The sequence below is a fragment of the Argiope bruennichi genome, chromosome 9, assembly GCF_947563725.1.
Source record: "Argiope bruennichi chromosome 9, qqArgBrue1.1, whole genome shotgun sequence".
Lineage (NCBI taxonomy): Eukaryota > Metazoa > Arthropoda > Arachnida > Araneae > Araneidae > Argiope > Argiope bruennichi.
In genome coordinates, this window is record NC_079159.1 from 99,328,711 (window position 1) to 99,354,773 (window position 26,063).

Sequence of the window (26,063 nt, forward strand, 5' to 3'; positions counted from 1 at the left end):
CTTTTTACTTCATTGTGAGCATTAATTTAAGAACACAAACTACTAGGACAGTTTCTAGTTGAAGTATTAAATTTCCTGCAAACACCATTGGAATGGGTTTTTTTCAATGATAATGAGGAAAAATAAAGGAATAAAATTATTCCTTCTAAGCACCATTAGATCTTCATTTATATAGTATAATTAACTAATTAATTTCATGTTTATAAAGAGAAATTACACACATATGTTCCATATAGCATATTACTATTATTTAATAATGGAATGAAACACTAAATTTCTTGGTTTCATTTACTTTCTTCTAAAATATACAACTTATTAAAGAAAGAATATATGATATAAAAAATAATAACTATTTTTTTCTTTGCAGATTTGAGTAATTTCAGGATAGAAATCTTTAATCTACAGATACATATATAGTACCCATCAAAATTTAAAACACATATTTTTAATTTTTCACTTTTATTTAACAAATGGTAAGTAATGTTGTCGATCATTTGGCAAAAAATAAATTTGGGACAATGAGAAATTATTTGTTTAAAAAATTAAAACTGAAGGTTGATTTTTTATTAATATACTGTATTTAGCAGAATCTCTTACAATAAGAATTATTTAAAAATACTGATAAATCTCTTTGCCATCCAGCCAACATCTATTTTTTATGTACTATTAAAGAAAGTGAGCAAACCTGAAATGTTTATGAATGTGAATATGGGCCGTTCTTTCCATCAATTCAACAATTCTCCCCCCCCCTGTTTTTTTGTATTTGGTAATGTATTTTTATTTTTTCTGTTAATAGATCATTATGCAATTCAATCTCGTTGTAATGATTATTTTGAATTGAAAACATAATATAGTTATATAATCATAAACTTCCCATTTTATTTAATGCTGGTAGTGGCAAAGTTCAGTGTACTGTATATATTTTCATATGGTCAGCTGATATTTTCCTTCAACATTTCCATAAAAATGCAGATTTCAGTATTTTTTTTAAATTCAGGATTAAATTTTATTATTCCTGAGACTAATCATTTTTTTTTGTACAAAAATATTTACTTTATTGTTCATTTAATAATATTATTTTATTTTTTTGATGCTTGTGTTTGGTAGTATCCATTATTTTATGAAGCTCGCCCACCCCAGTTTTTTTTTGTTCCAAGTCCCAGATATATATATATATATATATATATATATATATATATATATATATATATATATATATATATATATATATATATATATATATATTAATTTTCAAACATCTCACTAATGCCATGTACTTTCCAATTACAACTTTCATTAGTTAATCTATGACAATCATATTAGAGATATAGTTAATAGGATAATAGCCTATATATATGGGCACAATTTTCATTAACACAAGAATGATAATTTTTACACTTCCATGAAAAAAAAATATGAATACGAATCTGAAGAAAGATTATAAAAAATAAATCTAAAGTAAAAGTTTTTTCTGTAAAAGAAGGATATGTTTCTCATCTGATGTTTATTTGGCATATGGTACTTTTATATGTATTGTAATTTATTCCAATGGTCACAGGATTCATTTTTATCAGAATATCCAATACCGACACCTACAAAACATCATTTCTTGGAAATGAAAATAATGTATATGATCCAGATGGATGAAGAAAAATAATTTTTATTTCATCAAGTTCTTTTTTCTGGGAAGAAAGAAAAAAAAAAAAAAAAAACAGCAACTTTGAACCATTAATTTCCATGATAGCTATGGCATAGCCAAATATATCTTCTAATTTCAGTTTATCTGCAGATTCCTTCTCCTCACCCAGCATATCCTCTGAAAAGTATTCATGAATAATTTTGATTTAATTTTGAGAATGAATAAATGTAGTTGCTGTGTTCCTTGGATAGTCAATGTTTAATCAAAATGATTTTTAAGAACTATTCTAATGCAGCGTATTCTATTTGGGTTGAATAAGCAAACTCTAGATCAGTAATATTTTCGACTGCCTTTTCAAATGTTAATTGTAAGATTAATTTTCATATTACTTTCTATTAAGTTGCAAGACCTTTTTCCAGGGGCTACAATAGTAAAGTGTCACTCTTCTTTCACTTTAAAATTATCCTCATAAAAGCAGAAGCTCCCCCCCCTCTCCTTTTTCTGAGAAAAGGGGAAGGAGTAAGGAAAGGGCAGCAGTAGATACAATTAAAAAAAAAAAGTGCTTCAAAATTTCTGATATTTTAATGTAAGAAATAATGCTATATCAATTACATTTACAATTTTTCACATTTACAATTACATTATAAATTTTTAATTATTAAAGCTTTTGTGATATTATTTTATCAGCTTTTTTTAAAAATAAAGTTAAAACGTACAAAGCTTTTCATTTAAATACAGTAAAAGTTTTTTTTTTTTTCAGTATTAGCTAATAAGTACTATTAACAGATTATAAACCTGCATTAATTATTTTAGACATCACCATATTCTTTTCTTCTTCAGAATAGCTTTCATATTTTTATGTAAATGTAGAAAATAACACTTTTGTATGTATTTACTTTTCGAACTTCTTATGTAAATTATTAATCTTCTTAGTTAAAATTGCAAAATCATCTTAAAGCACAACTACTTACTAAGTAATTTCTTTTCATGTTTTCTTACACTAATCAATTATTAGTTTGGAGGTGCAGAATATAAAGAACTAAGTGACGCATCCCTCAAATCAACATTTCTTGCATTATTGAGGTGAATACCAAGCATTACTAAAAAATAAAGTTTAGTAAAATTCTTTTTTTTTTTTTTTTGATAAATAACTCATCATCATACAAAATTTATATTTTGCCAGAGGATTTACATAATAATCTATTCATGAAAAAATTTGAAAATATGTACTTTTTAAACATATTTCTCATTTCATTTTTGAAAAAAAAAAAAAATGTATTTGCTTTTGTGTGTCATGTTGCATATCACAAAAAAAAAAAAAAAAAAAAAAAAGAAGAAGAAGGAAAAATGTAAAATAACACTTTTCTTAGCTTTATACCTCAATTAGGTAAGCTGTTATAGCAATTCAAAAAAATTCTGTTCATAGACTTTGAATAAAATTTTGAAACTTTAAATAGTTATAATTCAAAAATGAATTCATATATCAGTATAAAATTTGATATTTTAACAAGTCTACATAAATAGTACATGTGTATGAACTTTTAAAAAAATCTGAGATGGAAAGACAAATTTTGTCAAAAAATTTTGTTGATTTATTTTGAATGATCTTAAAACCTTCATCATTATTTATATAAAGAATAATAAAATAGTAGAAAATACAATAAAATTATATAGTTACTGTTAAAGAAATTAATGTAGATTTTTTATATCCTCATTTAGAAACTATTACTAAAGATATTCACAACTGTCATTTAATAATAATAGCAATATAGCATATTATAAGCATAACTCACAAATGCATATGGACATTATGGCATAGTTAATAAATAAACAAAAGAGGGAAAGAAAAAAAAAAAAAAACAGTGAAGACATGCAAATCTCATAGTAAGGAGGAGTGAAATTTCTGATCTATATTTAAAATACAGACAACAAATTATGCTCATTTTAGTTTGCAAACTTGAAAATCAGGTTATTAATGTAAGTTTTTTTTCTTCTTTACTTTAAATAATTCAATTAACTAATTTGAAATACTTGTTGGACATTATCAAAAATATCTCTTCAAATTAGAAGTTAATAACAGTAAATAAATATACATATTAGTCAAAGATCCCAGCCATGAAATCATTCCAACAGCATAATCATTATCTGAAACAGACAATTCCCTAATATAATAAATTGACAACAAAAAGATATGCTTTATTTCATAAAAAGTGTAAAAAATAAATGTATCTTAACACAACAATATAATCAAAGTGTTTTTTCTTAATTATTTTCTTCGTAATATACAGAAGAAAAAAAAAATATTCCTATATAAACTTGTATACTTGAAAAGAAGAAATTTACAATTTCTATTATTTTTTTAATATAACATAGTTTCTCAACAGGATATGATATCCTATCCAATAAAAATTGAATTTTCCACATATATTTATTGATATCAAAATCATTTTTTTTATTGAAAATAATTTTTTACGATTATGTTTTCCACATTTTGGCTTAACTTTTCGAGTTCTAAGATTCATAGTTTGATATAAATATTTATTCGAAATAACTAATATCCATCATTTGCTTTCGTTAAATAGATTACCGAAAATGCTGTACTATTTTTTTTTCATTTGAAAAAAGAATTTGTTTGAAATTTTCAGAGTAAAAATTTGGTTAGTTTAAGGCAAGCGGTATACTATGATTGCACAACAGTTCGCAAAATTTGCCGTCAAACTATCGCATAAATTGAAGAAATTCTAAAACTAAAAATGCCAACACGTATAAAAAGTTTGCCAAAAAATGAAGTAAACTAACCTATTTAATTTAATTTAGAAGCCAGAACCAACGTCTGAATATATTTTATTGAAGTCCCTTTCCATACATTAACTCTATCATATCATTCTTCAACTCCACAACAAACACGAATTCTCCCGTTCTGTTCAGTTTCGCTTCGCAACCACGTTGAGATTCCTTTGCATTTCACTTCGTGGAAACAAGTCTTATCAACTTTTTTAAAATGGAATTTAAAAAAATGCATCTCATCCCAAAAGTAATAACAGATTATTTGAAAGAAAATAAAGACCAAAAAAAAATTTTTTTTTGAAAAGAATTCAAGCATTCAGAAAGGCATGACATCAAGAACTCTCAGTGTAGAAATTCTTATTTGTTTATCTTTTCAATGCGGCATTAACTGTTAAATTCATTTTAAGTTTCGCTTATGATTTGCTTTAAGAAATTCAGCATGCATTAGCAATTTAAGTACAGCTGTTTTCTTCATTATGCTATTTTGTTTACTTTAAAATACGAAACCATAATTGATTTATTCAGCTCATAAAATTCGAAAAAAGAATAAACAAGACATTTCATCGCTAGTCTTTCAGCAGTTGTTACTGCGCTTGTGCAGAAATTGTTATGGATTTCAGCATGAAGTCTATCAAAGGTCTGGCCGCTGAGGCAGCTACTGCTTTTAGTCGAGCTGTTCAGGTAATATTATAAAATTCTAATCATTAAAAGAATATCATTGATGTTTTTAAGTTTATATAGATGTCAAATTACATATATGATTTGTGCACAATGGTTTCCAAAATTTTAAATAAATGAATAAAATCTGAAGTGGGCCTGAGATTTCAAAGAATCAATTTTGAAATGCTGGAAACTTTAATACTTTATCAATGCTCTCATTGTTGCTGAAAAAAAATATAGATAAACGCTGCTTACTTTCTAATGTTTTCTTATTTTATGTTGAGATTTGGAAGAAATTTTGTAAGAGAAAAATTTCGTTAAAAATAAAACATTTCTCCATTTTATGATATCTTAGTATTGTTGGAATTATTTTAATGAAAGTAAACCGAGTTGTACGTTAGTACAGATCTATTTAATTTGGATTCACATTGTTAACATAAAATGTATTCATATACTCGATGTTGGAATGCACGTTTTTATGTAAACACATTTTGATTCGAAATGTTTACCACTTTTATCATTTTTCATTTAATTTTCATTTTGTTACTTATTTTTTTTTTTTAAAAATATTTTAGATTATTTGTCAGTAGATAATTTATATAATATTTCAATACTGAACTTTCAGAATTCGTATTATTATGTTTCTTAGTGATAAAAGTAAATTTTGTAGTTATTGGTTTCAAAACAAGAATAATATTTGAAATTAATGATGCATGTTTAGAAAATAAATATACTGTAATACTATATTATACTGTCTTTCAAAAAGTTTAATTTAAAAAAGATTTTGGTTTTATCTATTAATCTGAACGAATCCATAGAATATTGTGTAAAGAATATATACATTTTTGTTAGAAACATTATTTTTTTAATTAATTTTAATAATAAAATTTCCTTAGACGGAATGCCCTCCAGGCTGAAATTTTTTTAATGATATATATTCTAAGACAATAAAATAGAATTTCTTTGTAATTCTTCCACACAATCTATTAAAAAGAAATTTTTAATATTCTCAATTTTTAAATCGTTTCTTTATCAGATAAGTATCTATGTTTTAAATTCAATTATTAATTTCAAAACCTTAAATTTGAAAAGATTTTGTGGAATTAAATGTTCTATGCATGCTCAAGGTTGTATGCAGATTTTATTAGAGTATCCTTTTTTTTTTTTTTTTTTCATTATGTTAACTATCTTAATTGTTTATAAATTTAACATATTATATCAATAAGATAAGGGAAAAGGATATTAGGATATAAATTTAAAAACTTATTTATGTAGTGCTTTATATGTTTTCAAATGAAATATGTTGAGTATTTTCTGATGTCCAGTGCAACTTTCATAGATTCTTAAATTTCAATGATGCAGCAGAAAATTCATTCCAAAAGTTCAAAGCAGGCAAATCAGAAAAATATAGCAATTTATACTGGTTGTATAAATTTAATAACTATGTCAACTCTTCTAGGATTAATTGATAAAAAGACAAAAATTTGAATAACTTGCAAATTGATCTAGCAAACATGCTTTAAATCTTTATTTTATCAGATTGACATTTTACAATACTTTATTTAAAATCTTATATTGGTATATGTTTGTATGAATAAAAGCATATCTTCCTTGAAAAATAGTTTATTTACTGGTGATGAAATATATTTGAATTAGTATTTTACTTGAAACATTTTGATTTTGAAGAACATATGATTCATAAATATGAAAATGGTGGAGAGAAGGGATTTTCACTTTTTATATATAATTATATACAAATTCTGATGGATCATGGTTAACGAAGCAAGATAAATCATGGGTTGTCAGGTGAAGGAGGTATACATATATGCATTTAATCAATTTTTAGCTTTAAAAAGGGGAGAGGAAATTGAGCATAAGAAGGATATATGTAAATTTACATGTTACTAAAGTAGGTATTTGTGTATTAACCACATGTCATCCGTTAATTATAATTAAAAAAAAACATTTTTCTGATCTGAAAATAAATATTTGCATGATAAATATCAAAGATATCATGTTTACTGAAAGTAACGATTAATTACTGAATGTATCATGGCTGGCTAATGAAAATGTTTGTCAGTGACATGCAGTTAAACTCAAAGCTAATCAGTGACCTGCAGTTAAATCAAAAGTTCACAAATGACCAGCAGTTAATAGATAAATAGTTAAATAATTTTTAAATTGTTGTTAAATTATTTCCTTCTGTTATGTTAACATATATAATAATACTTTAAATTAATCTTTTTTATGTTGTATAGTATACTGAAGAAAAGCTTGGAACATCTGAAAAAACTGAACTTGATGCACAGTTTGATGGCTTGGCACTCCGTGCTGATCGAACCAAACATTGGACCGAGAGACTTGTTTCTAGGACAGATGCTGTTCTTCAACCAAATCCAAGTAAAACTTATTTTTCTGGCTTTATTAATGATCATATATATTTATATGTTTAGTATCCATATGTGTATAATAAGAGATAATTTTTTATTTGCTGAAATAATTAAGATAATTTAATTAATTCTTAAAACTAAAATATACTATTAATTATAAATATGCTATTAATAAAATTATACTATTTATATAAATAAAAAAGTAAAAAAATTGGTTTACATGTAACAAAAAAAAATTAAATGCTTATAACATGCTTATATATAACAAAAATATTATAAATATTAATTAAATGTTTTAATAAATATTTATAATTTTTTTGTCTCTTCAGATCATAGATTAATTTAAAAAATCAATATTTTGAATCTGAAAATGTTATTCAATTCTGCTTCTGAAAAATCTCCTTCCTTATAGGCAGATAATATGCTCAATAGTTTAGTTTCAGTTTTGAGTAATTTGTTGTTTAGAAATTTTGCTCCAAGAGAATGGGAAATAAGTAATATTTGCTTGTAAATCTGTAAGATTTATGCTAAGTAACATATTATTTTATTGTGTGAAAAGAAGCAATTTTTTAAAATATAAAACAAAATAGTAGTTACTACTATTAAATATAATAGCTCAAAATAAATGAATCAAATTACCTTTTCAGAACTATGCTATGGATTAAAATCCTGAAAAGATAAATTTTGACTTTATATTTTATTTATCATATTTTTATTCAAAGTGTGATTCTTTGGCTTTATTTCTATATTAAATTAGCCTTTTGTCCTTTTATTGATTTTTCTGTTAAAACTTTAGAAAGTCATTAAATCTCATATTATTTCTTTTAACATTATGTTTTATTCAGTTTCAATTGTTTAACTTTTTTTTAATTGAGGGGCTTTATTTTACCCCTTATAACTTTTCTTAGATTTCTGTTATTTAGTAATCAATGTTTACAATATTAGGTAGCCAAAAGCCTTCTATTTTTAAATTCTCAGATACTCGAGTCGAAGATTACTTTTTTGAAAAACTTGACAAGAAAAGAGAACATCCTTCCAACTTAGATCTCCTTGGCCAGGACATGATAGATGCAGGAGCTGATATTGGTTCTGGAACCCCCTATGGTAAATGATATCAATATCCTCATATATATATATATATATATATACACACACACAATTTATTAAATTTTTTAGTTTAATGTATACATTATACTTATAGTTAAATATTTTAAAATTCTTTTCCTGCTTAAATGCCTAAAATGTTTATTAAATATCTAAATGCATTAATGTTGATAAAGTTATCTTCAAATTGTAGGATATTTTTCTTACGTTTAGAGAAATTTTTACATTTTGAAAATTTTCTTAAACTTTTCTAGAGTCATGTTTGCTTTTTCTGAAGTCATATAATACAAAATAATAATAATAATAATAATAATAATACAAAATTAGCAGCCTATTGATTAAAAATCTAGGAGAACTGCAAATAATAAATTCTTAAGAACTTATTCTCTTATTAATTCTGCTCAAAGGAGCAAAAGGATTATCCCTTTAGCTTTTGTATGTATCTACACATTTTGAAGTTATTATTATTATTCATCTTTAAATTCATAGTATAGTAAAAAGAATCAATTAGGAATTTTGATCATTTCCTATCAGTTGTTTTAGAAATTATCAATTGAAAGACAAATTATAATAAGTGATAATGAGCCAATGTGTCAATTTTTTGTTATGCTAATAGTGTTTTTGAATTATTGTAGTTACACATACATGGACAATCTATCAATTAATATATATAGTTCGAAATTAGAGTGAAATTTCCATTTTAAGTCTAAAGACAGTTTATTAAAATTCACCCATCTAGTTTAATATTATTGTGAGTTATTGCATTCATGTATGAACAGATGGATTAAAAAAACACATACCATCCTTTGGCAAATTTGGTTCAAATCTGGTATAAGTGTAGAAATTTATTTATATATAAAATTCTATGCTAAATTTTATCTGTCAAGCCAGGCATTTTTTCAGTTATTGCGCACTCATGTATGCTGTTGCACAAATAGACAAACACTCTTATGACAAATTTCTGTTAAAATGCGCTGTTGTTGTGTACTTTTGGTTTAAAGACTTTTGCAAAATTTGATTCCATTTGCCTTTTTAGTATTTCTGAATTATATGAGACACAAATCAGATGTGCATAGTTCCAAGAACTGTTTTTCAAATCTCTGGAATTCAAAGAAACTTACAGATTTATCAAAACCTTCTAATCAGTTCCCCCCCTCCCCCCTTTAACTATTTTTGCATTTTCTATTTAGAAATGAGAGTCTAACCTTCATTGATAAAATCTCAAATTTCATGATAAATGTTGATTTTTTTAAAACATTTTAGCAGAATTTTGTTAGTAGCATTTAACTCCTTCAGGAACAACATACGTGGAAAAAAAGTGCTATTGTGTGTCTAAGCATTTGGTAATAGAGTGTTGCCACATTCCACACATTTTCACAATTAAGACTAATTTTTTGAAAAAATTCATATAGAATCAGCATTTTAATATAATGACTTCAATTTTACAGGTAATGTATATAATATACCATTACTTAATATTATTAATATAAAGGTTATAAAATTTATTTAAATGAATGAAACAAGCAAAGTACGCAAATTTTAATTATGTCCATAAAAACAAATACTGTACACATGAAAACAAATTTATGAATATTACCCATAAAAATTTTAAAAAGGAAACTAAGCAAAAATAATCTATAGATAATTAAATTCCACTTTAAAAAAATTCCAGTCTTGCCTGTTCTCACTGAAAAGTTCATCTGAGATTGTGTTTTATTTCGGAAGATCAACTAGTTACAAGTTGAGCAAGTATTTAATGGCATATTATAATTATATTTCCCTATTTCTATGGAAAATGAAGCTATTGCTAATATACAGCTATGGCTAAAATCCCTGTCATTTCATTAATCTCAAAAGGTCACATGGTATCTTATCCATGTCTAACAAAATGAAGCTGAATCTAATTCCAAGATTTCTACAAATCACACCTTGAAATATTTTATTATCACCTGCAGTAGTAAGCTGAATGTACTTTCCCAAATTCTTTCAATGAAAAAAAAAAAATCAACAGGAATACTGGAGTCTCTTTAAATTATGCATGCACTTTTAAAGAGTCATTTGTTTATATCAAGACCCATACATAAAGGTCAAATGTCATGTATGATGTAACTGTTGAAAAAAAATTTGCATCATATATTGCTGTGCTATTTAGTTGTATTTAAAAATTCAAATAGATCATTCTGTTTTGAAGTTGCTTCTACAAGACAATGGTCTTATACAGTTAACCTGAATGCTTACCTTAAGTGAGCCTCTTTCTTCTATTGACACTGTATCACATCGTCTATGCAAGGCATTGGTCCTGAAGGGGTTGGTGTTTTCTTCAATCTAGATGAATTGGAAAGCTATATTTGAGAGAATATTTCTTAATGCATGCTAATAGGCAAGGAGAAGCCATGTATTGATGCTTTAGATTGCAGTTTTAAGGAATACCTTGAAGACAAAATACTAAACATTTTAATTCTCTGTTTAAATTCAAACATGATGGAATGTAAAAATTGTGTCCCAAATACCATATTCTTTTTACTGTGAATGCACACTGTTAAATTAATCTTGCATCAACCAATTTCTATGCTGTCTGGAAAATGATTTATTTTATTTCAAACACCAAGATTTAAGTGTTCTAATTTTTTGTTAATATTTGCTGTTTTAGAATTGAATTTTGTTTGAATCTTTAAATTGACATATATTCTTTTCTTTTAACCATTAGTTAATTAAAAGTATTCAAAAATAATTCTGGAAGTTCATTGGAAAGGGCGGGTGAAAAAAAGAATGCATGCAGACATCTGGGTATATAGCAAATATAATATATTATGGTCAAAGTTTTTTTTAAAAACTTTTTTTTCCCTTTATATTTGACTTGAAGTACTAAAATCAAATACAAAATTATATTTTGATTTTGTGACATTCTCCATGGGATTAGGGGCATAGCCTACTCTTCCCACATTACTGTGTTTCTGCTAATGCATCTCATCTTTATTTCTATTTAATCACCATTTTTTTATGCCATGGCATGAATTTTGTTGTGCTGTTTCCTAAAGCTTAGTATCAATTTATGAAAAAATGCTTTATCAATTGTAAAGAAGCTATTAATTTTAAATCTTGTGGATATGTTAACATATATTACTTAAATACCTTATATAAGTTAGCAAGCTTTTGAAAATTGTGAATCGCTACAGCAACAAAGAATAGCATAATATGATTTTCTGTGCTTCTTATAGTTGTAGAAAGAGCTTTATTAAATTAAACAACTTTTCTTTTAATTCTTGAACTTCAGTATAGAATATAGATTCATCTTTAAAACGCATGTTTTCATGCACCCTTCACAATTTGGTTGAAATCCTCCAACTAGCTGAATGCTTTTAAATTTTCCCAATTTTGTCTAAATTTATGCCATAAAATTTTTTTTCTTCTAATGTTTTACTTACAATGTATTCCTTTTTTTTTTTCTTCCCCTAAAATTAATTTTTTGTTTAGCGCTTTTTTATTAGTTTTCTATTGTGCTTATAAAATCAGAAATTAAAAGATAAATATAATAACATTTATGTTTGTTTTATTTAGTACATAAAAGATGTTTTTTATGTATATATTATGTATGCAGGTAGTGCTTTAATTAAAATTGGTCAAGCACAACAGCGTTTGGGTGCAGCTGAACGAGAATTCGTCCGCTCTGCCATGACCACTTATGTTACTCCTTTAAAGAGATTTTTAGAAGGAGATATGAAAACTATCATGGTAGGAATAAAAGTTTTTCATAAATGATTTAACTTAAACAATAATTCATTTTTAAAAAAAATTATATCATTGAATATTGATAGTTTTATCATTTTTATTTTTTAATCATTTGTAAGTCTTATGAATTAACCTGAATTTTATAACAATGGATGAAATGCAGTATTTTCTTTCATAAGAAGGTTCTATTGAGATTGCAATGTGAATAATTGAAATATTTTTAGTAAGTATTAATCAGTACAAAATTTATATCCATTAGTACTGGCTATTTGATGTTCTAAACATTTTTTTAAGTGTATGTAGTTTTTAAGTGTGCTACCAATTAAAATTTTTAAAAAGTGTCTCTTTTTCATTTTTATTGGATAATAATGACACTTATCTTTGACTGTAATTGTCTAAGCAGCTATTATTGAGATGTGGATAGAATTTTGTAATCAATTTTGCATTGCTACTTGATTTGTTGGGTATTTTAAATTTAAGTAAACATATATTGTTAATTATAGTACACTGTTTTACTATTTATAGAATTATATTATTAGTAAATTGCTTACTTTTAATTAAATTTTGATTTTGTACTAATAGTGCTACTTTATTGTAAATTTGAGAAATAAAATATAAAGTGAAAATTAGAAAATATTTTTAAAAAATTTTTAATACCCTAATTAAGGTGTATTCTGAAAAACTGCTTAAGTTGTGCTTAGTTCTCATCTTAAGCATTTTGTACTATCATCTATCTTTTTCCTGTTTTTTTTATCAGATGTACTTTGACTTATTTTTTCTTTTCTTTCCAACTTTATAAATTTCTTTTACATTTTAGAAAGAAAGAAAAATCCTTGAGAATAAGAGACTAGATCTAGATGCTTGTAAAAGCAGGCTGAGGAAAGCGAGATCTATGGAAAGCCAAGCTAATGTAAGTGTTATGTGCTGTTAATATTTTACGCAACCTTTCAGTTATTCATTTTCTCATTTTATAATGTGAATCTGTTTTAGCATTAAATAACAAAAAATTACAAGTTTAGAAAATTAAAATAAATGTATTATGTTTCACATAATTTGTACATTTCTCATTCTAACATTGATTTTCATTATTAAGCTTAAACCTGACATGATTCAGAGAGAGATTCAGCAGGTAATAATATTAAATGTGTATAAAATTGATATTGATTGCTTTTTTTTTATAATATTCAGAAACATATGAATAGCAATAATGCATGTAGTAAAATAAATTTTATTTTCGTTTGATTTTAGCATGCTGTTAGCATTTCAGTTTTGCATGTTTAAATTTTTATTATGAAATATTTAATATAATGTGAGTAGGAATAAATAATTTTCTTTACTAATTTAAAGTGTATGTTGCTGCTTTATGAGAAATTATTTATTTTATTATGTTAAGTAGATTTTGAAGAGTTGATTGTGATTTGATTCATAAAATTTTAAGATATATAGTAGTCTCAGTATATTTCTATCTAGAGATAATTTTGCTGTTTGAAAAAAATTAAAGACCATCTTATGCTTTCTTTTTATGTTGAAAAAAAAGTTTCTAATGCTTTCCCCCCCCCTCCTCCTCTTTCTGAGAAGTAATAAAGGTAGAGGAAAAAAACTCTACAAGTAAAAAACGATAATTTTATTTGAGTATTAATTAATTCTTTGTCTTTTTATATTCTTAGATATGTAGTTTTTTTATGTGAAATATCAAAAATCATGTAGCTAGATATTAATTTGGATATTTTGAATTATTTTGATAGAAATTAAAATAGTTAAATTAATATAATTTAATTAGAATTGCTGAAAGACACATTTTTACCAGCAAAATGTTCTTATTGTAAACAAATCAGATTATAAGAATATGAATTATTTCTTGTAATCATTATATCTAATTTGTAATAATAATTTGTATATAGGCTGAAACGGAACTCAGAATTTCTCAGGCTGAATTTGATAGACAAGCAGAAATCACTAGACTCTTGCTCGAGGGAATTAGTAGTGCACATGTAAGTAAATGTTTAATTTTTTTAACTGTAGTAATACTAGTATAACATCTATTTGTTTTGTTATATTAGAGGTCATAGAATTACTAGTAATAAAAATGACCTTATATTGAGCTCATAAGCTTCTAAATTGATTATAAAACTTTTTTTTTTTTTAATCTAATGTATAAATTTTTGTATAATTTTTTTGCCGAACATTTGCTGTTACTTTTTTGTATATGAGAAAAAGGAAATAGCCTAGATTTTATTTTCTATTCTTGCCCCTTCTAGTTGTAAAAAAATTGCATGATTTCTCTTTTCCCAGGCAAATCATTTGCGCTGTCTAAGTGACTTTGTAGAGGCCCAGGCAACTTTTTATAATCAGTGCCAACAATTCATGGTTGATCTACAGAAAGAACTATCAAGGTTTGTAGCATTACAGTTATACAGTCATTGTTTCTATTTGTAGCCTTTCTTTTGTTAATCCATTGTCTTGGTATAAAGAGAAACAAATAAAGAAAATAAAGAATTCTTTTGTAATTCAAATAAAATGCATTTTTAAAAATTAATAAATAATTATATGGATATATAAATTATATTATATTAGTTAAATTTTATATAATTAAAAAATTTAATGAAATTTAATATTTTAAGTTTCATTATAATCACTGTAAACATATTGCAAAAGAAGTTATTGCATTGTTTACAGAAGCAAATGAATCACTTTCACTTTATAAGTTCAATTTAAAATGGATATTTAATACGGAAAGATAGCAGTATAAATATATTTACTTCAGTTTAGTATTTTGAATTAATTTATATTTCATAGTTTTTAGAACACTGGAAAAGAATAAACGAGTTTAAATTGTCAATTTAGGTAACTATTACATTTCCTGCTTCAAATAACATGACCTTTTTTCTGTGTATTCTTCACTACAACTCCTTATCTGTAAAAAAGCATGATAGTATTTTAATCTATGATAAGGAAATGTATTTTGTGTTACAGACAAAATTATACTTTTTTTATTATTATTATAAGCCTTTATGCATAAAGATTTGAATATTTCATTGGAATATTCTAGATAAATGACTAATATTATGGCAGTTGGAATGGCACAATTAAACATCTTGTTAATTATTCTCTAATTACAAATAGTAATAAACATTCAACAATATAACTATGCCATTTGCTTTTTAAGTCACTATATTTCTTCCGGTTGTTTAAAAAATGAATTACTAAACTTATACTGACTACAGTGGGATATTTCTGGACTCAAAATAATATGTTGAAGAAATTCAGCATTAGATTTAACTTAGAATTTTATCTGTGAAGTGTTTTGAATTTTACATGTTTGGACTAGAAAGAAGTATTGATTTTATGCTCTTTAGTGGTGCAAAAACCAGTTTTGATTATACTGAATGAAATATATAGTATGATTTAAAATTTTGTGTCCAAAAATTTTTGCAATTAAAGTCGAAAATAAAAATTGTCAGTAAAAATAAAAACAGGAAGACTGATAGCAACTGATACAAAGAAGACTAAAATATGAACATTCTATTAAAATGTGGAAAAACAACATTGGATATTGTGTAGAAAAGGACTAGTTCCACCAAACACTGATATTTAAAAGGAGAAAAACATACTTCTGTATTGTAGAATAGAAGACAGTAAAATGTCTCAGAGTTTTCTGGGACAAGTAACTCGGTTATTCTCTAGATTCATTCTGGAATTGCACGAATTTTTCAGATCTGCTAAAAACTCAATAGCTTTTTCTACCACCAATCGGGGATTTCTATTGCTGTAATTAGCTGGCCTCACAGGGTTTAGGGTATTAGGGGAAAACTGCTTATATGAAATGACTAATGCAAGAAGACAGAATGAGGGTAGATTGGTAAAGTGTTTCTGGAACATTCGATTTACATCAGTTTAATGCTTATTAGCCTATTATTAATGTAATAATTTACTCATTTTGAAGCATGGGAAAAAAAGAGAGAATAAGAACAATTGAACTGTATGTGACTACTGTTTGACTAGATTGTACTACTTTGTTACCTGTGTAGCTTCTGATTTCAAAACCTTATCTACTGCATTCCATTAAAAAAATTATTAATTAATAAATTAAAATTCACATTTTTTTATTAATTTGCTTATTTTTGCATATAATACACTTAATTTTTTTTCATTACAGTTCAACAAATTTAGCTAGAGGTAAAGGGGCTTATCAAGGTCTTTATCCTACTTCACCAAGTCCATCAGATATGCCTTTGAATTCCCTTCCAGATGATAAAAAACGAGCTAGAGTTTTGTACAACTATGAAGCATATGACAGCAGTGAGCTATCTTTGACTGCTGATGAAGTAATTATCTTTTTTTTGTGTGTCTTTTTTTTTTAAAAAAAACAAAAACAAATTTGATTCAGTGCTCATTTAGTGTACATAAAATGGATATTAAAAAAACTGTTAAAATATTTTATATCAACTTTATATGAATGGTCTTTTAATATAACTTTGATTTGTGTACAAATTTTAATTATGCTTTCCATTTGTAAATATAACATAGCAATTCTGACTTTGTCGGACAATTCATTTAAGACATCAAAAATTAAAAATTATGGTAGATGTAAGATTTAACAAACCTCATGGCAGAAAAATTATCCACTTAAAATCAGGCAGTGGAGTTGAAGAGTGGTGTAAGAATACATATGCTTTTTATATTACATACTGATTCTAGATGAATATAGTGGAAAGGAAAACCACTGAAATTGTTTTAAATGTTAAATTCTAATTGCATTGCACTTAAAATTCAAAATTTAAAAATGATATTTAGTGTATATTTCAATGAAATCAAGAATTTTTCTCAATTTCGACAATCCTGTTTGTCAAAGAAGCAATATATGGTGTGTATAGGTCATAATATACCTTTAATTCATTAGAAGATTGCAGGTTTTAGTTTCAATATTGAAAGCTACAAAAATATTTTATGGAAAATCAAAATGTACATAAAAACTCAGCAATGTTTCATTCACCAGAATAAATCCTGGTTATAGTTTAATAATTAAAAAAAAAGAATTTGAAATTATTAAAAATGATTAATTATAAGTTTGACCTAAAAATGTTAAGGATTCTTATGTTTGTTTTAATAATATTGATTCTATATTTCAGGAATGATTTTTGGTAAGTTTCAAATTATTTATTTTTTCGGCACCAAGATTTTTTAAAATTTTGAATTTATTAAATACTAGCCACCTTTGGCGACCAGCCGGTTTGCCAATCTTGGTGCTCATTTAAATTTTAATAATTGAATATTTTATGTAACTCCTATTTTAATAACTTCTTCATCAAAATATTTTAAAGCTTCAAATTTTGATAGTCATATAATTCATTCATAATTCATAATATAACATATGCATCTCTCTAATTTTCTGTTAGCTGCCATAGAATTTATGCTTTAAATTGAAGTGGAAATGGTAAATTGCAATTAATATAAGAGCATTTTTTACTGAAATGAAGCATTTTTTTTAATATGAGTACTGAAAACAGAGTCGCTGAGTATTTAAACCTAATGGGCACTAAAGAATATCTTTCTTAATTTATAATATCTCAAGAAGTTTCCTACAAAATTTTCTCAGATTCATTATGAGCAGATCAATTGATTAACAATGTTTAGTTTTAAATGTACGAAACTCTTAGAAAATAAACAGAATCATTTGAAATAATCGGTCGGAAACATGTTCAACCTTTAAAACCAAATCCGTATCCTTTGAAAATAGAGTTGTCAACAATCAAAACACAATGCGCATGTGTGAATTTTCAACGCCAATTATGGTAATGCAAATGCGTGAGTTTTCTACACCAGTTGGGGTAACACTATGCAGATTAGAAATTTTTAATTTAAAAGTACTTCAGAATGAACCTAGAAGATCGATTAAGTAACAATATTTAATTTTAAATGCATCGAACACTAAGAAAATAAACAATCGTTTGAAATAATCGGCCGAAAATAAGTTAAACCTATCCTTGTTAGCGTGGTGAAAAAACTGAAGCCGTACTCATTTGGTGGTGGGGAAACAAAAACATTTTTTGGCGGGAAAGTTAGTTTTTAATTAATAATTAAAATTCAAGGTAAAAATTCAAAGAAGCGACCCCAGGTGCACATTCCCGACCTCCAAGGTATGCATGTGCCAAATTTGGTAGCTGTAAGTCGAATGATCTGGTCTGTAGTGTGCCAGTACACACACACACACATTGAGCTTTATATAAGTGTAGATGACATTGAATGATAAACGCTGATATTGATTCATATATGTATAATTTTTTTAATTATAAGAATTCTATTTTAAAAAAGGGCAACTTGCTAAATAAAAATTCATAACAATGACCTTTATTTTATTATTTTTTTCCCCCTCTCTGAATTGCTATTCATGATACAAATAAATCCGATAATTCAGAAAGCATATTTCCTTTTTTAGTTAAAATAATTATCTAAAATATTTTTAGATTTGGAGTATTTAAAAATTTAATACTTCATTTTAATTTTCATTTAATCTTTTATAAATTTTTGTTATTTTAGTCAGTTAGATGACCATCTTATTCTTCATCCTTCTTAATTAGGTCATAGTTGTGAGTCCCTTACCTGTTCCTGATGCTGATTGGATGATGGGAGAAAGGGGTGGTCAAAAGGGAAAAGTCCCAATGGCATATCTCGAAATATTAAATTAGCCTCTTTTTATCTTGCTGATCTCAAATTTCAATTTCTGCAAACTTAGCCATAAACAGTGATAATCAGTTGGAGCATTAGCCTTATTGTTGTCATTTGACCATGTCTACAGCTGTGGTTGTTAATGTACATCTTGTTCATATCAGTATATATTTGTAGTAATTTATGATTTAGATGTTCTTTAAGTACAATATTTTGATTTTTTGTTTGTTTGTAATATTTTGCTTAGTATATATCTTGTACATATTTTTTTTTTTTTTTTTTTTTTTTTTTTTACATAATTGTGTTAGTGTAACCATTTTTTCAAGTGTGAGCTAATTCTTTCAAAATAATGAGTCAAATTGGCTATTACTGGTAATTTTTCGCCCTTATTTTGTCTGTTTCTGAATTTGATTATTCTGAATAAAAAAATTTTAAGATATTGTATAAATACTATTTATTTCTTAACTTTATTAAAAAGTATGTGTTATGGAGCACATTTGAATTTTTGCTTAATTATTTTCTTGTATCAAAATTAAGTGCCAACCTCAGAACTTGAATTGGTTTTCTAATTTTTAGAATGTGATAAATAAAATCTTGAATTTCAATAGTTTTTTTTTTTTTCCTTGTGTCATGAATGTTGACTTATCAATTGAATTTGGATATTTAAATTGCTTTTTTTATATATATATATATTCTACTTCCATAGCTAATTTTCCATAACACTTGAAAAAAATGTGGTTGCTTGAGTGTGGTTTGATTTTTTTAAACTGTTTTTAATGGTTGACTTTATAGAAACTTATGTTGTGTAAATCTATGATTTTTCATATTTATTGCATACAACTTTCTTTGAAAACAAGTAACTTTGCAAATAAAATCAAGCTTAATAATTTAAAAATTTAACATTTTCCATAGCATTTTTGAAGTGTTTCCTAGTTCCCCTTTTTTAAAATGAAATCATTATGAAACATTCCACAAATAACAATACTTCTATAAAATGTTATGCAAGTCTTTGAAATAATTAACATTTACTGTTAAATAAATAGTTAAAATTTTATTTTTTATAAATGAATGTGTTTCCTCATCAAGTTTTAAACATTTATTTGTACAATTTAGCCTCTGGGTATTAAATGTGTGCTTGTGAATGTTGAATATTAATAGTTGATTTTAAAGTAAAATTTAAATGCTTTCATATCTACGTAATTATCTAATAGATCTATTTAACTTTGTGATGCAGTGTTTTTTGGAATTAATATATATGTAGATCTTTCTGTAATTATTTTTTACTTAAGAGAATTGTAATTGAATAATTTTTTCATCCTTTTTATATAAATTTGGTTATTTGTATGTATTTTTGCCAAATATTTAATTATTTGTTTTATTAAACAGTAAGAAATACTTTGTATTAAGCAATTATTTTTAAAATTGGTTCTGCTATATTTCTTCTTACAACAGCATTGCTTTTAAACTTTGGTAATCCATTCTGTTATAAATTCAAAGTAATAACAATGATAGTTAACAACATTGATAAATCATATACTCATAATTGGTATAAAAAATTCTAGTATTTTTAATATGTTTAATTCTATTATTTTTAGAATAAAGCTTTAAAAAATTAATCTTTATAAAATTAAAAATTTTTTGAAATAGAATGTAACATTGATGTACCCATATAATATTAAATCTGCTATATTATCATTTCATTTCCTGTACGGTTTTATAATAACGATATATAATGTTTCTAAATTTTATGTGTGCTTTTCTAGTTTGTGACTTAGAATTTTTTTCTAGTTGATTGTATTAGTTATACTACAATTATATCAGGTTGTGGCTTTTGCAGGGATGTGAAAGCATGCAATAAATTGTTAGACATACAAGCAAAACTTAGTATTTAAATGCAATATATTAAAAAAATACATAAACGAACTCTTCTGAGGTATTTATGTAGTTTATTTTATTAATTTAGAAATTGTTTCTTTGAAGTTAGTTTTTGAATAGTATTTTGGCTGTGTTTTGAATAGTATTATAGTGTTTACCTTTTTTTTTTTTTTTTTTTTTTTTTTTTTTTTCACTGTAAGACTGATGTGTTCTAACCCATTTTTGTATCAGAGTTGCTTTATTGTCATAAACAAATATTTGTATTATTTTAGTTGGGTGCATGAGCGTGTTTCATTCTAGTTTATTGTATTTTTAGGAATATATTTGTTTTGATCTCTAAAATTTTTTGATTATTATGTTACATTTAATACTTAATATTTATTATTTTGCATCTGCTGCATTTTATGTTTTATGGGCAGCATTTTTTAAAAAATTAGATAACAAAATAAATTAAGTGCCTTACAGCTATTTCAGTTTTTATATGTGATTATCTTAAATGTGTTTGTGTGTGTGGTTTATTCTTCATATTTCTGCCCATAAAATATTAATATATTCATTTCTATGCCTCATTTGACTGTTGGTGCTATTTTCTTTTATGTAAATTATTGAGAATAGAGTGCTTTTTGCATCAAAAATTCAAAATGTTCACATTCATATTTGATTTCTAGAATTTTATGCATAAATTTTGCATGTATTATTGGGCAACCTTAGATTTTGTATTTGTTTAAACATCTTATTCAGTATTTGCCAGTCAGATTATCATCAAATACATTTTTCAAATCAATTTAAAAACTATGTCATTCTTTTGATAACATTTGCATTATTATCATTCCAATTATCTTAACTTTAATGCACAAAATAATAATTGCTGTATCTAGAAACTTTCTTTTCCTGGTGTTTTTGAATTTAAAATTTTCCATTTTTCCTCTCTTTTTCAATTCTTTATAAACTTTTCTATATTATAACTCTCTCAATTCTTTATTGTCCTTTATAGTATTTCACTCATGTGTTGTATAGTACTACAATGTTTTACTTCTAAATTTTAAGTAAAAAGTTGCAGTGGTACTGCTTCTGCTTTTGGTTCTTTGATATATACGTTTATTTTAAAGCGTTTTATAGTGTATTTTGTAGTTAGAAACTAGATTTAATATTCCTGCCTATTTGGTCAAATTCTTAAAATTAATTAAAGGGCATGTTATTTATTGAAACTGATATGATTGTGCATATTTTTAGCAGCTATCATGAAGGTTTTAATATTTTTAAATTTTTAGAATGTGAGATATATGGTTTAATTTAAAGTAATGAAGTACAATCCACTGTTAAAATATTTGATATGGTGCTCTGAGTAGACAAATCATATGTGTTATTTTATGAACTTGTCTTCAGAGTTATGAAATACTGAAAAATATATGTAATACGATATATAATATGTAGGTGAAGTATTTAAAATCAGTTGAGGAGACTCAATTATCCTTAATTTTTAAGATTGAATTTACTTGTAAAAAATTGCTCTCCAAATAGATAAATCTGAAATGATATTTCATGACAACAACTTCATCAAAATTATGAATGAAATGAGCATTCATGAGTAATTTTTTCTTTAAGAAGTGTGTGTGCAAAATTAAATCAGAATTTTAAAATAATCATTTTTTTTTAAAGGTTAATACCAATTTTGTATGTTGTTACTGTTTCATTAGCACCAACATTCATTGCTAATATCTGGCCATGAGAGTTAGATTGAAATCTGATAAATTATGCTTAGATTTGGCAATTGTTTAATGCCAATCTAAATACTGTTACTATTTAATTAGCACCAACTTTCTTTGCTAATATTTGACTACGAGATCATTAAAATTTGCTGTTAGCTCTGAGATTTGATAGATATTTGTTTAGGCTTCCAAAATAGAAACACACCATGATTACTGTAAATTTGCTGTAAAAAGGGGTGTAGCTTAAATTTTCAATTCCCCCCTAAGTTTTATTTAATTAATATAAATGTAAAAAAAAAAACCAAGTTATCTGCACAAAGCTTATTAAGGATTTACTTTAAGTTGTGAATGGTCTCATATAAATATAACCATTATTAAAAAGGCACCATTATAAATGCAGTCGATATTAAATAGGAGATTTGCATTGAACACTAACTTGATACCAGTGGCTCATTTTTGTCACTTTCTGTGAAAAAACTTTGTCACTTTCTATAAAAAATATTAATGAACAAAATATATGTTTTCTCCGTTGCTTTTATTTAATGTTCTTCAACAAAGATTGTTCTCAGAGTCTTTATTATTTTTTGTTCTAAATTAGTTTTAGCAATAATATGATAGATTTTAAAATGTTCTGTGTTTTCTGAATTATAGAAAAAGATTAACTATATTTGTGTAATGAAGCTTATGTGAAGTCATCTTGCCATGTAGTGCCGTATATATATAAAAAAGATGCAATGATTGTGATGTGTTTGATAGTTTATCAGATTGAAATATTTTTGATGCTGTGTTATTTTGTAAAATATTACCATCTTCCAAAACATCACTGTTCAGCATAGTTAATTTTATCTAGAAATTACTGTTTCACAGTTAATTATTTAATACTTCTTCCTTCGACTAAAGCTAAGATGCAGTTGTTTTTTAGAATAAGAATGTGCAATACTTTTGAAAAAATGTCTTTTGATATCTATCCCTAAGCATAATTATCATTTAATTGAAAGAAAATGTTACTAATTAATTTTGTTTAAATTAAATATTTTAATTTTCCTCCTTTAATTGATAATTTTTGTTAGATTTAGTAAGTAAATAAAAGGTATGTAATCTTAGAGATAAATAGTTTTAATTAAAAAATTATAAATTATATTTGAAGAACTTTGTGGAATAATGAAATATGTAGAAAGAAGTTTTAGAAATTGAGTGAAATTTCCTGTCTTTTCTTTCAGCTTTCCTTTCCTTTTTTTGTTTTTAAATCTGTGTTAGGGCTTCTTAAAATATTACTTCATAGGATTTTAATTTTAAATGAAAACATTTCTTGACCCTATTATATACAAATAATTTTTTCACTTCTCCAAAACTTTAATTAATGCATCTCTTTATTATTTATTTGAACCCTTTAAAAGGCCATTTTTTTTCTAGTCACAATATATTAAAATATTTCTAGGATTGAGATTAGCTCAAGAAAAGTGATTCATTTAACTTATTAAATAAATTTAATTTGATTAATTTGTTTAATTAATAATTAAGTAACAAATCAAGACACATCATTTTGTGTGACATAAGGAACTGAAGCATCTAAGTTTCTGTTCTATTGAAAAATTTGTCAGAACTAATGCCAACCTACATAATTTCATGCAAAGATTGATTAATTTGGTGGGAAGCATACGTGCATACTTCCTATGGTCCTAGAAAGGGTTAAAGGAGTAATAAAAATTTAAATGGTTATTTAGAAAATGTTTTTGAGATGCATGAAATAAGGTGACGTCTTTGCATACATATAGAATTTTGAAGAAAAAAGATAAACAAAAGTTTAGATGTCCTCAAAATTGGTCTTTTGTATTTCATCATCCAAAAATAGTTGATGAATGAAGTGATCGCCATCTAAGATCCATAATTTAAGAAGCCCTTTTCAGTGTTTATTGCACCTCTATAGTTTATGTTAGCTATTGTGTGAGTAATTTAATTGAAAAATTAGAAGAGCAAATCTCTATAGATTTTAAATACTTCTGCCAAGTATATTATGTGATTTTTCTTTAAAATTTTATTGAATTATATATTATAGCAGTAGTAATTTTTAATGTATTTTTGCTTTGATTAACAAATTATTTGTCTTTTTTTTCCCCTTACAAAGAGCTAATATTTTTATGGAAAAAAATATTGCAGTTACAACAAGTTGGTCAGATTGTTGGGTCTCAACAAAGCTGGTTCTTCTAGTACTATGCATAAAGTTTTTCTCTTCAAAATGCATAAATATTGGCAATATCTCTTATAAAACATGATGTTGAATGATATAGTTAATGTTCTGCTAGTGTATGCTATATATATATATATATAAACTGCTTCCTGTATGTTTAGTATACACTAGCATGTGATAGTGGGTTTCAAGAATATTGTTTTTTATTTTATTTTTTGAAAAAGAAATTTAGTGATAGGATTTTTAATTTCCAAGAAATGTTGTTCTAAAATGGGTAAGGCTAATTGTGGTTTTATCTATCCATTTTAAGACAGTAATATTTAAAAAAGTATTTTTTATCTAGATTATTAAATTTATTGGTCACATAAGATACACTAATGTGATATTTCTGTATTTTTGTTAGTTTTCTTAGAACTTTAATGAAATTGTACGCTGTAAGAAAATAAATGTTTTTGAATTTAGAAATTGTATTGAGTACTCTACATTTCAAACTAATATATATATTATTGGTTTACAAACTGTTCAACTTTTTTTAAAGAAATAATTTGACTACATTTTTAAAAAAAAGATGTTTGTTACAAAATAGATCTTTTTAAATAGCAGTGGATTAAGGTAGTCATCAGGAAGTATTACATTTAAAAATCCTATAACTTCACAATTTAAATTTTTTTTATTTTTTGAAAGATTTTTTTATATAATTCCCATATTATGTAACATTATGATTACTTTTAAAATTTAAACTGACAAATATATATTATAACATAATTTTATGATAAAGTTAAGATTTGTTAAAAGAAAGGAAATTGAATAAATTTTTAAAAAAATAATAATTACTTTGAATGAATGATTATTTTTTACCTAACATTCAATGAAGCATAAAACTAAAAAATATTAAATAGTAAGGTATAAAGCACGAATTATTTTATATCATTATTTCTTTATTTTTTTATTGAAGAAATAATGTGGATGCTTTAAATAAATGGATTATATATGGATTCTTATGTGAAAGGGAGCAAAACGAATGTATAATCTTATTTCGACTTACATATATATACATACCAAGCTGAGCTCGTACAAAAATATTTTGAGGCTATTTCACAATAAACAAAGATGAAATCAAATTGCTTTTATTAATCCTTTATGATAAGTTAAAAATTCTTATCTCATACTTTTAAAGCATCGCTAAACTTATCAAAGAACATGAACTTCATTTTAATAAAAATTCACGAATTATGAAATGTTAACATGCAAATTCAACAAATTTGGTCATTTTTATTAATATTTAACTTGATGTTTTAATATATTCTCGAAACTTA

The 26,063-nt window shown here is 25.2% G+C and overlaps 2 protein-coding genes across 3 annotated transcripts in view; one reads left to right on the forward strand and one right to left on the reverse strand.

The window, feature by feature from the left end:
• LOC129983803 (activating signal cointegrator 1 complex subunit 3-like) overlaps positions 1-4,578 on the reverse strand; it is a 74,137-nt gene extending 69,559 nt beyond the window's left edge. The window contains exons 1-2 of one of the 2 annotated variants that reach the window (XM_056093440.1): positions 4,439-4,578; positions 3,733-3,784 (exon numbers count right to left, since the gene is read on the reverse strand). The gene's annotated coding sequence lies outside the window, so the exon portion shown is untranslated. The remainder of the gene's footprint in view (positions 1-3,732; positions 3,785-4,438) is intronic. The other variant, XM_056093439.1, reaches the window with a different exon arrangement.
• Positions 4,579-4,836: 258 nt separating this feature from the next.
• On the forward strand, positions 4,837-24,881 carry LOC129984105 (endophilin-B1-like). Its single transcript, XM_056093885.1, has 9 exons — positions 4,837-5,107; positions 7,345-7,486; positions 8,455-8,580; positions 12,179-12,312; positions 13,127-13,219; positions 14,211-14,300; positions 14,602-14,702; positions 16,466-16,634; positions 18,888-24,881. Exons 1-9 carry the CDS (start codon positions 5,036-5,038, stop codon positions 18,993-18,995), a joined length of 1,035 nt encoding a protein of 344 aa, XP_055949860.1. The 5' UTR covers positions 4,837-5,035; the 3' UTR covers positions 18,996-24,881.
• The last annotated feature ends 1,182 nt before the right edge of the window (positions 24,882-26,063 follow it).

Bases quoted from the DNA above. Each gene is read 5' to 3' on its own strand.
- LOC129984105 (XM_056093885.1), top strand. From the start codon at position 5,036: ATGGATTTCAGCATGAAGTCTATCAAAGGTCTGGCCGCTGAGGCAGCT. The intron at 5,108-7,344 runs GTAATATTATAA...TATGTTGTATAG, and splicing joins CTTTTAGTCGAGCTGTTCAG to TATACTGAAGAAAAGCTTGG. The intron at 7,487-8,454 runs GTAAAACTTATT...TTAAATTCTCAG, and splicing joins TGTTCTTCAACCAAATCCAA to ATACTCGAGTCGAAGATTAC.